We start from the raw sequence: 16,461 nt of genomic DNA on the forward strand, positions 1-16,461 counted from the left end.
GGGGTGAGGGGAGAGGGGTGTTGGGATAGGGGAGAGGGGAGAGGGGAAGAAACAGTTAATCTAGAACAGGGGTTCTCTCCCCCCAGCCCCCACATCTATTTCTATGGGCACACCGACTGTTCATCACACCGACTCTTCATCACACCAACTCTTCATCACACCAACTCTTCATCACACCAATTGTTCACACCACTCTTGTTCACCTCCGTTGCCATGTCTAATGTGTATTCATGTGATATTTGAGTGACTCAAACATTACTACAAAATCTATAGGCTAAAAAACATGTTATCTGACATGGACTGGTTGATCTGGACATTTCTGACAAGTTATAAATATCTCTCTGAGGTCTGAAATGACAAGAGGAACTGATGATCCACTACCCAATATAGAACTAATGATGTACTACCCAATATAGAACTGATGATGTACTACCCAATATAGAACTGATGATGTACTACCCAATATAGAACTGATGATGTACTACCCAATATAGAACTGATGATGTACTACCCAATATAGAACTGATGATGTACTACCCAATATAGAACTGATGATGTACTACCCAATATAGAACTGATGATGTACTACCCAATATAGAACTGATGATGTACTACCCAATATAGAACTGATGATGTGCTACCCAATATAGAACTGATGATGTACTACCCAATATAGAACTGATGATGTACTACCCAATATAGAACTGATGATGTACTACCCAATATAGAACTGATGATGTTCTACCCAATATAGAACTGATGATGTACTACCCAATATAGAACTGATGATGTTATACCCAATATAGAACTGATGATGTACTACCCAATATAGAACTGATGATGTACTACCCAATATAGAACTGATGATGTACTACCCAATATAGAACTGATGATGTACCACTCATTATAGAACTGATGATGTACCACTCATTATAGAACTGATGATGTACTACCCAATATAGAACTGATGATGTACTACCCAATATAGAACTGATGATGTCTCTTGACACAATGATGAAAATAATCATGGCCTCTAAACCTTCAAGCTGCATACTGGACCCTATTCCAACTAAACTACTGAAAGAGCTGCTTCCTGTGCTTGGCCTTCCTATGTTGAACATAATAAACGGCTCTCTATCCACCAGATGTGTACCAAACTCACTAAAAGTGGCAGTAATAAAGCCTCTCTTGAAAAAGCCAAACCATGACCCAGAAAATATAAAAAACTATCGGCCTATATCGAATCTTCCATTCCTCTCAAAAATTTTAGAAAAGACTGTTGCGCAGCAACTCACTGCCTTCCTGAAGACAAACAATGTATACGAAATGCTTCAGTCTGGTTTTAGACCCCATCATAGCACTGAGACTGCACTTGTGAAGGTGGTAAATTACATTTTAATGGCATCGGACCGAGGCTCTGCATCTGTCCTCGTGCTCCAAGACCTTAGTGCTGCTTTTGATACCATCGATCACCACATTCTTTTGGAGAGATTGGAAACCCAAATTGGTCTACACGGACAAGTTCTGGCCTGGTTTAGATCTTATCTGTCGGAAAGATATCAGTTTGTCTCTGTGAATGGTTTGTCCTCTGACAAATCAACTGTAAATGTCGGTGTTCCTCAAGGTTCCGTTTTTGGACCACTATTGTTTTCACTATATATTTTACCTCTTGGGGATGTTATTCGAAAACATAATGTTAACTTTCACTGCTATGCGGATGACGCACAGCGGTACATTTCAATGAAACATGGTGAAGCCCCAAAATTGCCCTTGCTAGAAGCATGTGTTTCAGACATAAGGAAGTGGATGGCTGCAAACTTTCTACTTTTAAATTCGGACAAAACAGAGATGCTTGTTCTAGGTCCCAAGAAACAAAGAGATCTTCTGTTGAATCTGACAATTAATATTAATGGTTGTACAGTCGTCTCAAATAAAACTGTGAAGGACCTCAGCGTTACTCTGGACCCTGATCTCTCTTTTGAAGAACATATCAAGACCATTTCAAGGACCGCTTTTTTCCATCTACGTAACATTGCAAAAATCAGAAACTTTCTGTCCAAAAATGATGCAGAAAAATTAATCCATGCTTTTGTCACTTCTAGGTTAGACTACTGCAATGCTCTACTTTCCGGCTACCTGGATAAAGCACTAAATAAACTTCAGTTGGTGGTAAATACGGCTGCTAGAATCCTGACTAGAACCAAAAAAATTGATCATATTACTCCAGTGCTAGCCTCCCTACACTGGCTTCCTGTCAAAGCAAGGACTGATTTCAAGGTTTTACTGCTAACCTACAAAGCATTACATGGGCTTGCTCCTACCTATCTCTCTGATTTGGTCCTGCCGTACATACCTACACGTACGCTACGGTCACAAGACGCAGGCCTCCAAAATGTCCCTAGAATTTCTAAGCAAACAGCTGGAGGCAGGGCTTTCTCCTATAGAGCTCCATTTTTATGGAACGGTCTGCCTACCCATGTCAGAGATGCAAACTCTGGGAATAGGGCTCTGGTCTAAAGTAGTTTACTATATAGGGAATAGGGCTCTGGTCTATAGTAGTGCACTATATAGGGAATAGGGCTCTGGTCTATAGTAGTGCACTATATAGGGAATAGGACTCTGGTCTATAGTAGTGCACTATATAGGGAATAGGGCTCTGGTCTATAGTAGTGCATTAAATAGGGAATAGAGCTCTGGTCTAAAGTAGTGCATTATATAGGTAATAGGGCTCTGGTTTATAGTAGTAGTACTATATAGGGAATAGGGCTCTGGTCTATAGTAGTGCACTATATAGGGAATAGGGCTCTGGTCTATAGTAGTGCACTATATAGGGAATAGGGCTCTGGTCTATAGTAGTGCACTATATAGGGAATAGGGCTCTGGTCTATAGTAGTGCACTATATAGGGAATAGGGCTCTGGTCTATAGTAGTGCACTATATAGGGAATAGAGCTCTGGTCTATAGTAGTGCACTATATAGGGAATAGGGCTCTGGTCTATAGTAGTGCACTATATAGGGAATGGGGCTCTGGTCTATAGTAGTGCACTAGGGAATATAGGTAATAGGGCTCTGGTCTATAGTAGTGCACTATATAGGGAATGGGGCTCTGGTCTATAGTAGTGCACTATATAGGTAATAGAGCTCTGGTCTATAGTAGTGCACTATATAGGGAATAGGGCTCTGGTTTAAAGTAGTTTCTGCCTTATTATTTTAAAGTAGTTTACTATGAAGGGAATAGGGCTCTGGTCTATAGTAGTACACTAAATAGGGAATAGAGCTCTGGTCTAAAGTAGTGTACTATGAAGGGAATAGTGAGCCATTCATAATGTAAACACCGCCACACTCAGAGATCAAACATCTCCTGACACATTTCATCATGTGCAGGTCTGCCTCTGCCTGGCTCTGTCGTCAAACCTAAATTCCAGAGTTAAATCCCAATAATGTGAAAACAACCACAGGCCGGAGATTAGCTCCCCCCCCCCGCCAACACGCACTCTCCCTTTCTCTCTCTCTACTGTGAATACCTACAGTCTGTTCTCCATCAGTGTACATAGAGCTCACACCAGGAATCTCTGATTTGATGATTCAACAACTTTTTAGTGTAATGTGAGTTCTACAATCGTCCAAATTGAACCCCTTAACCCTCAAACTACAGACCGGGTCATTTTTTTAAATATTTCAGATCATAGCCCCAAAGGGTGATTTATTCACTTCTTTAAATCCTCACTTTGACAGTTAACTTGTTCTTAATAAATGGAAGGGGACCCCACAGGGTGGAAGGGGACCCCACAGGGTGGAAGGGGACCTGTATCAGGGATCCATAACTCCACAGGGTGGAGGGGGACCTGTATCAGGGATTCATAACAGGGTGGAGGGGGACCTGTATCATTACACACACCTCCTCCCCATCATTACACACACCTCGTCCTCATCATTACACACACCTCCTCCCCATCATTACACACACCTCCTCCCCATCATTACACACACCTCCTCCCCATCATTACACACACCTCCTCCCCATCATCACACACACATCCTCCCATCGTTACACCCACCACCTCCCCATTGTTACACACACCTCCTCCCCATCATTACACACACCTCCTCCCCATCGTTACACACACCTCCTCCCCATCATCACACACACATCCCTCCCATCGTTACACACACCTCCTCCCCATCATTACACACACCTCCTCCCCATCATTACACACACCTCCTCCCCATCATTACACACTCTCCTCCCCATCATTACACACACCTCCTCCCAATCATTACACACACCTCCTCCCCATCATTACACACACCTCCTCCCCATCATTACACACACCTCCTCCCCATCATCACACACACATCCTCCCATCGTTACACCCACCACCTCCCCATTGTTACACACACCTCCTCCCCATCATTACACACACCTCCTCCCCATCGTTGCACACACCTCCTCCCCATCATTACACACACCTCCTCCCCATCATAACACACACCTCCTCAGGTCGTCTCTGCCAGACAGATCACAGATCTAGACTCTGCCAGACAGATCACAGATGGATGACCATATGGAGCACCATTTCGTCCTAATATTTATATACTTCTTAATTCCATTCTTTTACTTTTAGATTTGTGAATTGTTAGATACTACTGCACTGTTGTAGCTAGGAACACACGGATTTCACTACACCAGCAATAACATCTGCCAAATATATGTATGTGACCAATACCACTCCCATTGTTTCACTAGCAGCGATGCTAATGCTGGCTGTGGGGTAAATAAAGAATACTAAGTCATATTTTTGGTAATTGTCTCTCAGGATCAACAGATCACTTTTTGTCAATAAAATTAAGTATATTTTAAATGTTGGTGTACTGCCCCCTTTAAATGTATTTTTTTACCACAAAAATGTGACAAATAAATCTCAAAACGAAATGATACTACTGCGCACAGACCGTGCACCTGCTCGGTCATGTAAACCCATTTCCTGAAGCTCCAGAAGAACAGTTCTTGTGCTGATGTTGCTTCCATGTAAGGCCAATCTACTGCCAATGTTTGTGGATGGAGATTGCATGGCTGTGTGTGCTCGATTTTATACACCTGTCAGCAACAGGTGTGGCCATCATTGCAGAATCCACTCATTTAAAGGCGTGTCCACATACACTATACATACAAAGTATCTGATTGGACAGCAGCAGGCCTATAGGTGCACTACATAAAGTTGGTGACTCTACAAACTTGTTGGATGCATTTGTAGTTCATTTTTGTTGTTTCAGATTATTTTGTAACCAATAGAAATGAACGGTAAATAACTGTATCATTTTGGAGTCACTTTTATTGTAAATAAGAATATAACATTTTTCTTAACACTTCTACATGAATGTGGATGTTACCATGGTTACGGATAATCCTGAATGAATCGTGAATAATGAGAATGTTAGAGGGTCAAAGATCATACCTACAAGACAGGCTAACCTACATTATTGGTAATGGTGAGAGGTAGCCTAAGAGAGTCCAGGAACCGAGCTGACTACCTGATGTGCTCTTGACGGTAATTGCTCCTTCAAGTTGCTCTGGATAAGAGCGGCTGAGAAATGACTAAAATATACAGTTGAAATCGGAAGTTTACAAACACCTTAGCCAAATATATTTAAACTCAGTTTTTCACAATTCCTTAACATTTAATCATGGTAAAAATTCCCTGTCTTAGGTCAGTTAGGATCACCACTTTATTTTAAGAATGTGAAATGTCAGAATAATAGTAGAGAGAATGACTTATTTCAGTTTTTATTTCTTTCATCACATTCACAGTGGGTCAGAAGTTTACATACACTCAATTAGTATTCGGTAGCATTGCCTTTAAATTGTTTAACTTGGGTCAAACGTTTCGGGTAGCCTTCCACAAGCTTCCCACAATAGGTTGGGTGAATTTTGGCCCATTCCTCCTGACAGAGCTGGTGTAACTGAGTCAGGTTTGTAGGCCTCCTTGCGCGCACACACTTTTTTAGTTCTGCCCACAAATTTTCTATAGGATTGAGGTCAGGGCTTTGGCCACTCTAATACCTTGACTTCGTTGTCCTTAAGCCATTTTGCCACAACTTTGGATGTAGGCTTGGGATCATTGTCCATTTGGAGCAGTGGCTTCCTCCTTGCTGAGCGGCCTTTCAGGTTATGTCGATATAGGACTCGTTTTACTGTGGATTTAGATAATTTTGTACCTATTTCCTCCAGCATCTTCACAAGGTCCTTTACTGTTGTTCTGGGATTGATTTGCACTTTTCGCACCAAAGTACGTTCATCTCTAGCAGACAGAACGCGTCTCCTTCCTCAGCGGTATGACGGCCGAGGAAGCCATGACATAATTTTCTGGAATTTTCCAAGCTGTCCAAGTTAGTGTATGTAAACTTCTGACCCACTGGAATTGTGATACAGTGAATTATAAGTGAAATAATCTGTCTGTAAACAATTGTTGGGAAAATGACTTGTGTCATAAACAATGTAGATGTCCTAAATGACTGGCCAAAACTATAGTTTGTTAACAAGACATTTGTGGAGTGGTTGAAAAATGTGTTTTTATGACTCCAACCTAAGTGTATGTAAACTTCCGACTTCAACATGTAAAATGTAAATGAGCATGCCATTTTGGACACTCCAGCTAAGGTTGTTCCCACCTGTCTTCAGCATGCATAACACAGCTCCCCGCGGATCTGGCGGAGGCCTGTTGTAGTTTCTGAGACTCTATCCTTCCTGAGAACCCCTCCAGCAGACGCAGACCTCCAAAGTTCCCCGCCACCTCACCGTAGCCCCCTGCCACCGCCTCCGCTGTCCTCAGACTGGACCTTCCCTGGAGGCCAGGGGCTGCTGCTGGGGACTTCAGGTCCAGGTCGCTCTTATTTTCCAGATACATGTTGAGACTGGAGAGTAGTCCCACACAGGGTCTAGACAGAGAGAGAGAGAGAAGGAGAGACACAGACCAATAAAAATAAATGGGATTTGTTAAGGCCACACTACAGATTAGGGCTATAGGTCAAAACAACACTACAGATTAGGCCTATAGGTCAAAACAACACTACAGATTAGGCCTATAGGTCAAAACGATACTACAGATTAGTCCTTTAGGTCAAAACAACACTACAGATTAGGCCTATAGGTCAAAACGACACTACAGATTAGGCATATAAATTATTATTTATTTATTTATTTAACCAGGTAGGCTAGTTGAGAACAAGTTCTCATTTGCAACTGCGACCTGGCCAAGATAAAGCGTAGCAATTTGACACATACAACAACACAGAGTTTCACATGGAGTAAACAAAACATACAGTCAATAATACAGTGGAACAAAACAAAACAGAAAGTCTATGTACAGTGAGTGCAAATGAGGTGAGATAAGGAAATAAATAGGCCATGGTGGCGAAGTAATTACAATATAGCAATTAAACACTGGAATGGTAGATTGGCAGAAGATGAATGTGCAGGTAGAGATACTGGGGTGCAAAGGAACAAGATAAATAAATAAATAAATACCAGTATGGGGATGAGGTAGGTAGATAGATGGGCTGTTTACAGATGGGCTATGTACAGGTGCAGTGATCTGTAAACTGCTCTGACAGCTGGTGCTTAAAGCTAGTGAGGGAGATGTGAGTCTCCAGCTTCAGAGATTTTTGCAATTCGTTCCAGTCATGGGCAGCAGAGAACTGGAAGGAAAGACGACCAAAGGAGGAATTGGCTTCTGGGGTGACCAGTGAGATATACCTGCTGGAGCGCATGCTACGAGTGGGTGCTGCTATGGTGACCAGTGAGCTGAGATAAGGCAGGGCTTTACCTAGCAGAGACTTGTAGATAAACCTGTAGCCAGTGGATTTGGCGACAAGTATGAAGCGAGGGCCAACCAACGAGAGCGTACAGGTCACAATGGTGGGTAGTGTATGGGGCTTTGGTGACAAAACGGATGGCACTGTGATAGACTGCATCCAGTTTGTTGAGTAGAGTGTTGGAGGCTATTTTATAGATGACATCACTGAAGTCGAGGATCGGTAGGATGGTCAGTTTTACGAGGGTATGTTTGGCAGCATGAGTGAAGGATGCTTTGTTGCGATATAGGAAGCTGATTCTAGATTTAATTTTGTATTGGAGATGCTTAATGTGAATCTGGAAAGAGAGTTTACAGTCTAACCAGACATCCAGGTATTTGTAGTTATCCACATATTCTAAGTCAGAGCCGTCCGTGTGCCGGGCAGTTGACCGGGGTAGGGGTAGCCAAGTGGAAAGCATGGCCAGCCGTAGAGAAATGCTTATTGACATTCTCAATTATGGTGGATTTATCGGTGATGACAGTGTTTCCTAGCCTCAGAGCAGTAGGCAGCTGGGAGGAGGTGCTCTTATTCTCCATGGACTTTACAGTGTCCCAGAACTTTTTTGAGTTAGTACTACAGGATGCAAATTTCTGTTTGAAAAAGCTTGCCTTAGCGTTTCTAACTGCCTGTGTATATTTGTTCCTAACTTCCCTGAAAAGTTGCATATCACGGGGGCTATTCGATGCTAATGTAGAAAGCCACAGGATGTTTTTGTGCTGGTCAAGGGCAGACAGGTCTGGCGTGAACCAAGGACTATATCTATTCCTAGTTCTACATTTTTTGAGAGGGGCATGTTTATTTAAGATGGTGAGGAAAGCACTTTTAAAGAATAGCCAGGCATCATCTACTGACGGGATGAGGTCAATGTCATTCCAGGATACCCCGGCCAGGTCGATTAGAAAGGCCTGCTCGGAGAAATGTTTCAAATCAAAACTACACTGCAGATTAGGCCTATATGTTAAAAATACACTATAGATTATTTCTATAGGTTAAAGATACACTACAGATTAGACCTATAGGTCAAAACGACACTACAGATTAGGCCTATAGGTCAAAACAACACTACAAATTAGGCCTATAGGTCAAAACAACACTACAGATTAGGCCTATAGGTCAAAACGACACAACAGATTAGGCCCACAGGTCAAAACGACACTACAGATTAGGCCTATAGGTCAAAACGACACTATAGATTAGGCCTATAGGTTAGGCTACAGATTCAAACTGTAGGTTAAGGATACAGATTAGGCCAAAAGGCATTACAGTATTTGCTTTCCTTCTTTGGCCGTTCTCTCTCACTAGACTAGCGTTAAGACACACAGGGAGGCCTGCGTTAGACTAGAGTTAACAGAGTCCAGCCCTATACTAGAGTTAACAGAGAGAGAGGCCTGCCCTAGACTAGAGTTAACAGAGTCCAGCCCTATACTAGAGTTAACAGAGAGAGAGGCCTGCCCTAGACTAGAGTTAACAGAGAGGCCTGCCCTAGACTAGAGTTAACAGAGAGAGAGGCCTGCGTTAGACTAGAGTTAACAGAGTCCAGCCCTAGACTAGAGTTAACAGAGAGAGAGGCCTGCCCTAGACTAGAGTTAACAGAGAGAGAGGCCTGCCCTAGACTAGAGTTAACAGAGAGGCCTGCCCTAGACTAGAGTTAACAGAGAGGCCTGCCCTAGACTAGAATTAACAGAGAGAGAGGCCTGCCCTAGACTAGAGTTAACAGAGAGGCCTGCCCTAGACTAGAATTAACAGAGAGAGAGGCCTGCCCTAGACTAGAGTTAACAGAGAGGCCTGCCCTAGACTAGAATTAACAGAGAGGCCTGCCCTAGACTAGAGTTTACAGAGAGAGAGGCCTACCCTAGACTAGATTTAAGAGAGAGGCCTGCCCTAGACTACAGTTAATAGAGAGGCCTGCCCTAGACTACAGTTAATAGAGAGGCCTGCCCTAGACTAGAATTAACAGAGAGGCCTGCCCTAGACTAGAATTAACAGAGAGAGGCCTGCCCTAGACTAGAATTAACAGAGAGGCCTGCCCTAGACTAGAATTAACAGAGAGAGAGGCCTGCCCTAGACTAGAATTAACAGAGAGAGGCCTGCCCTAGACTACAGTTAATAGAGAGGCCTGCCCTAGACTACAGTTAATAGAGAGGCATGCCCTAGACTACAATTAACAGAGAGGCCTGCCCTAGACTAGAATTAACAGAGAGAGGCCTGCCCTAGACTAGAATTAACAGAGAGAGGCCTGCCCTAGACTAGAATTAACAGAGAGGCCTGCCCTAGACTAGAATTAACAGAGAGAGGCCTGCCCTAGACTAGAATTAACAGAGAGGCCTGCCCTAGACTAGAATTAACAGAGAGAGGCCTGCCCTAGACTAGAATTAACAGAGAGAGGCCTGCCTGTGTGAGATTGCCAATGAAGTATTGTTAGAGAATTGTGGGCTGGCAGGTATAATGAGCCTGGAAATCTGACTGTGTGAGATCCCCAGGGGAATCATAAGCTGATCCATGTGGTCTAGACATGGGCTGCCCCATCATGTGATCACAACAATCAGCTACTACCATTGTGTGTCTGCATGCACACTTGGTCCTCATTCAGAAACTCCGACCTCTAAGCCGAGGCCCCCTGAGGCAGAGAGAAGTCACGTCACATGACCCCCTGGCTGGCCCTCAGCCTCTAGTAATGTGACATCCTTGTGGACACGCCATACTACCACACCATACTACCACACCATACTACCACACCATACAGATCTACTAGTACCACACAATACATATATACTACTACCATACCATACTACCACACCATACAGATCTACCAGTACCATACCATACTACCACACCATACTACCACACCATACTACCACACCATAATACCACACCATACTACCACACCATACAGATACTACCATACTACCACACCATACTACCACACCATACTACCACCCCATACAGATCTACTACTACCACACAATACTACATACTACCACACCATACAGATCTACTACTACCACACCATACTACCACACCATACTACCACACCATGCTACCACCCCATACAGCTCCACTACTACCACACCATACTATCACACCATACTACCACACCATACAGATCTACTACTACCACACAGATCTACGACTACCACACCATACTACCACACCATACATATACTACTACCACACCATACTACCACACCATACAGATCTACTACTACCACACCATACTATCACACCATACAGATCTACTACTACCACACCATACTACCACACCATACTACCACACCATACTACCACACCATATTACCACACCATACTACCACACCATACTACCACCCCATACAGATCTACTACTACCACACCATACTACCACACCATACAGATCTACTAATTCCACACCATACTACCACACCATACAGATCTATGCCTACCACACCACCACACCATACTACCACACCATACTACCACACCATACACATCCACTACTACCACACCATACTACCACACCATACTACCACACCATACAGATCTACTACTACCACACCATACTAGCACACCATACAGATCTACTACTACCACACCATACTACCACACCATACAGATCTACTACTACCACACCATACTACCACACCATACAGATCTATGACTACCACACCATACTACCACAGCATACTTCCACACCATACTACCACACCATACAGATCTACTACTACCACACCATACTACCACCATACTAGCACACCATACATATTTACTACAACCACACCATACTACCACACCATACCACCACACCATACAGATCTACTACTACCACACCATACTAACACACCATACAGATCTACTACTACCACACCATACTACCACACCATACAGATCTACGACTACCACACCATACTACCACACCATACAGATCCACTACTACCACACCATACTACCACACCATACAGATCTACGACTATCACACCATACTACCACACCATACAGATCCACTACTACCACACCATACTACCACACCATACAGATCTACGACTATCACACCATACTACCACAGCATACTTCCACACTATACTACCACACCATACAGATCTACTACTACCACACCATACTACCACACCATACAGATCTACTACTACCACACCATACTACCACACCATACAGATCTACGACTACCACACCATACTACCACAGCATACTTCCACACCATACTACCACACCATACAGATCTACTACTACCACACCATACTACCACCATACTAGCACACCATACATATTTACTACAACCACACCATACTACCACACCATACCACCACACCATACAGATCTACTACTACCACACCATACTAACACACCATACAGATCTACTACTACCACACCATACTACCACACCATACAGATCTACGACTACCACACCATACTACCACACCACACTACCACACCACACTACCACACCATACAGATCTACTACTACCACACCATACTACCACGCCATACAGATCCACTACTACCTCACCATACTACCACACCATACAGATCTACCACACGACTATCACACCATACTACCACAGCACACTTCAACACCATACTACCACACCATACAGATCTACTACTACCACACCATACTACCACACCATACAGATCTACTACTACCACACCATACTACCACACCATACAGATCTACGACTACCACACCATACTACCACACCATACTACCACACCATACTACCATGCCATACTACCACACCATACTACCACACCATAGAGATCTACTAGTACCACACCATACTACCACACCATACTACCACACCATACAGACCTACTACTACCACACCATACTACCACACCATACTACCACACCATACAGATCTACTACTACCACACCATACTACCACCCCATACAGACCTACGACTACCACACCATACTACCACACCATACATATATACTACTACCACACCATACTACCACACCATACTACCACACCATACAGATCTACTACTACCACACCATACTATCACACCATGCTACCACCCCACACAGCTCTACTACTACCACACCATACTACCACACCATACAGATCTACTACTACCACACCATACTACCATACCACCACACCATACATATCTACTACTACCACACCATACTACCACACCATACTACCACACCATATTACCACACAATACTACCACACCATACTACCACACTATACTACCACACCATACAGATCTACTACTACCACACCATACAGATCTACTAGTACCACACAATACATATATACTACTACCATACCATACTACCACACCATACAGATCTACCAGTACCATACCATACTACCACACCATACTACCACACCATACTACCACACCATACAGATCTACTAGTACCACACAATACATATATACTACTACCACACCATACTACCACACCATACTACCACACCATACAGATCTACTACTACCACCCATACTACCACACCATACTACCACACCATACAGATCTACTACTACCACACCATACTACCACACCATACAGATCTACTACTACCACACCATACTACCACACCATACTACCACACCATATTACCACACAATACTACCACACCATACTACAACACCATACTACCACACCATACAGATCTACTAGTACCACACAATACAGATATACTACTACCATACCATACTACCACACCATACAGATCTACTAGTACCACAAAATACAGATCTATTACTACCACACCATACTACCACACCATACAGATCTACTACTACCACACCATACTACCACACCATACAGATCTACGACTACCACACCATACTACCACAGCATACAACCACACCATACTACCACACCATACAGATTTACTACTACCACACCATACTACCACCATACTAGCACACCATACATATTTACTACTACCACACCATACTACTACACCATACCACCACACCATACAGATCTACTACTACCACACCATACTACCACACCATACAGATATACTACTACCACACCATACTACCACACCATACCACCACACCATACAGATCTACTACTACCACACCATACTACCACACCATACAGATATACTACTACGACACCATACTACCACACCATACTACCACACCATACTGCAACACCATACAGATCTACTACTACCACACCATACTACCACACCATACAGATATACTACTACCACACCATACTACCACACCCTACTACCACACCACACTACCCCACCATACAGGTGTTTGTTTGTATCTGGGCATTAGCTTAGCTAAACTGTTCCTGGTGCCTGTGGTTAAGACCATTCAGAAATCAACCAGCCTAGCAATGATCGCAAACTGTCTAGCAATGAAATTGTATTAAATTAAAATAGAAAATCAGTTGCGGAGACGGTGGATTAATCAACCATACAGAATGTTGTTTGTCAATGAATGGCACTTTCTCCATTGTCAGAGATTAGTGAAAGGTTCCCAAGCTGGGCTTTAGTGGCACGGTATTATACTGTAGTTACTAGTCCTAAACTCACTACAATACAACTCAAGGATGACTGTGTTCATTGACTAACTACAACTACAAAACACAGTAAGCAATGTTAATGTTTCCAAACACAATATATTAAAGATTGAATTAACAGTAATGTTCTGTTGATTATTCATGTAACAAAAATACGCTTACGCAGTTTTTTGAAGGTTTTAGAACGCATATAACATTTAAACATTTAAACCTCATCTAAACTGTTTGATAATGGTCACCTGATACAGGACACGGATTACACATATGGAATGACAAAAACATTATTATTTTTTAAAAATCATACCTTTAAAATGATATGCTGTGAGGCGCAATTCTGTTGATAGTGATGGTGTTGATGATAGGTAGGATGAAGGTGCCTGGATAAAACTAACAACTAATGTGGACTGTCCCATAAAAAGCCCCAGTTTAGTGATGTTGTTTCTGTCTTGGTGTGTGAGGTAAGGCAGTCCTGCTCTGTTCCTTATCCACTGGGAGGGTTGGGTGGAACGAGAAGGAAAGGTGGAGCTGCTATCTTTCCTAGTCCAGGAGGAGAAGAGGTGGAGCTGCTATCTTTCCTAGTCCAGGAGGAGAAGAGGAGGAGCTGCTATCTCTCCTAGTCCAGGAGGAGAAGAGGAGGAGCTGCTATCTCTCCTAGTCCAGGAGGAGAAGAGGAGGAGCTGCTATCTTTCCTAGTCCAGGAGGAGAAGAGGAGGAGCTGCTATCTCTCTTAGTCCAGGAGGAGAAGAGGAGGAGCTGCTATCTCTCTTAGTCCAGGAGGAGAAGAGGAGGAGCTGCTATCTCTCTTAGTCCAGGAGGAGAAGAGGAGGAGCTGCTATCTTTCCTAGTCCAGGAGGAGAAGAGGAGGAGCTGCTATCTCTCCTAATCCAGGAGGAGGAGGAGGTGCTATCTCTCCTAGTCCAGGAGGAGAAGAGGAGGAGCTGCTATCTCTCCTAGTCCAGGAGGAGAAGAGGTGGAGCTGCTATCTCTCCTAGTCCAGGAGGAGAAGAGGTGGAGCTGCTATCTTTCCTAGTCCAGGAGGAGAAGAGGTGGAGCTGCTATCTCTCCTAGTCCAGGAGGAGAAGAGGAGGAGCTGCTATCTTTCCTAGTCCAGGAGGAGAAGAGGAGGAGCTGCTATCTCTCCTAGTCCAGGAGGAGAAGAGGAGGAGCTGCTATCTCTCCTAGTCCAGGAGGAGAAGAGGTGGAGCTGCTATCTTTCCTAGTCCAGGAGGAGAAGAGGTGGAGCTGCTATCTTTCCTAATCCAGGAGGAGAAGAGGAGGTGCTATCTCTCTTAGTCCAGGAGGAGAAGAGGAGGAGCTGCTATCTCTCCTAGTCCAGGTGGAGAAGAGGAGGAGCTGCTATCTTTCCTAGTCCAGGAGGAGAAGAGGTGGAGCTGCTATCTCTCCTCATCCAGGAGGAGAAGAGGAGGTGCTATCTCTCCTAGTCCAGGAGGAGAAGAGGAGGAGCTGCTATCTCTCCTAGTCCAGGAGGAGAAGAGGAGGAGCTGCTATCTCTCCTATTCCAGGAGGAGAAGAGGAGGAGCTGCTATCTCTCCTAGTCCAGGAGGAGAAGAGGAGGAGCTGCTATCTCTCCTAGTCCAGGAGGAGAAGAGGAGGAGGTGCTATCTCTCCAAGTCCAGGAGGAGAAGAGGAGGAGGTGCTATCTCTCCTAGTCCAGGAGCAGATGAGGAGGAGCTGCTATCTCTCCTAGTCCAGGAGGAGAAGAGGAGGAGCTGCTATCTCTCCTAGTCCAGGAGGAGAAGAGGAGGAGCTGCTATCTCTCCTAGTCCAGGAGGAGAAGAGGAGGAAAGTAGGCTCCTCTGAAGGGTCCCTCCTTCCCCCCTCCCTCCCTCCCCCCTCCATCCCTCCCTCCACATTGGTTACTCCCTCCCTCCCTCCTCCTCTCGTTCGTTACTCCCTACCCACACCCCTCCTCATTCCTCCCCTCCTCTCGTTCGTTACTCCCTACCCATACCCCCCTCATTCCTCCCCTCCTCCTCATTACCCACACCCCTCCTCATTTCTCCCCTCCTCTCGTTCGTTACTCCCTACCCACACCCCTCCTCATTCCTCCCCTCCTCATTACTCCCTACCCATACCCCTCCTCATTTCTC

General features: G+C 44.2%; 1 protein-coding gene across 1 annotated transcript in view; it reads right to left on the reverse strand.

Moving 5' to 3' along the window:
* oca2 (oculocutaneous albinism II) overlaps positions 1–14,928 on the reverse strand; it is a 207,960-nt gene extending 193,032 nt beyond the window's left edge. The window contains exons 1-2 of the mRNA XM_042322671.1: positions 14,655–14,928; positions 6,670–6,936 (exon numbers count right to left, since the gene is read on the reverse strand). Of these exons, the coding sequence (XP_042178605.1) occupies positions 6,670–6,905 (236 nt within the window). The 5' untranslated portion in view covers positions 6,906–6,936; positions 14,655–14,928. The remainder of the gene's footprint in view (positions 1–6,669; positions 6,937–14,654) is intronic.
* Positions 14,929–16,461: the final 1,533 nt, after the last annotated feature.

This window comes from Oncorhynchus tshawytscha, linkage group LG05, assembly GCF_018296145.1.
Source record: "Oncorhynchus tshawytscha isolate Ot180627B linkage group LG05, Otsh_v2.0, whole genome shotgun sequence".
NCBI lineage: Eukaryota > Metazoa > Chordata > Actinopteri > Salmoniformes > Salmonidae > Oncorhynchus > Oncorhynchus tshawytscha.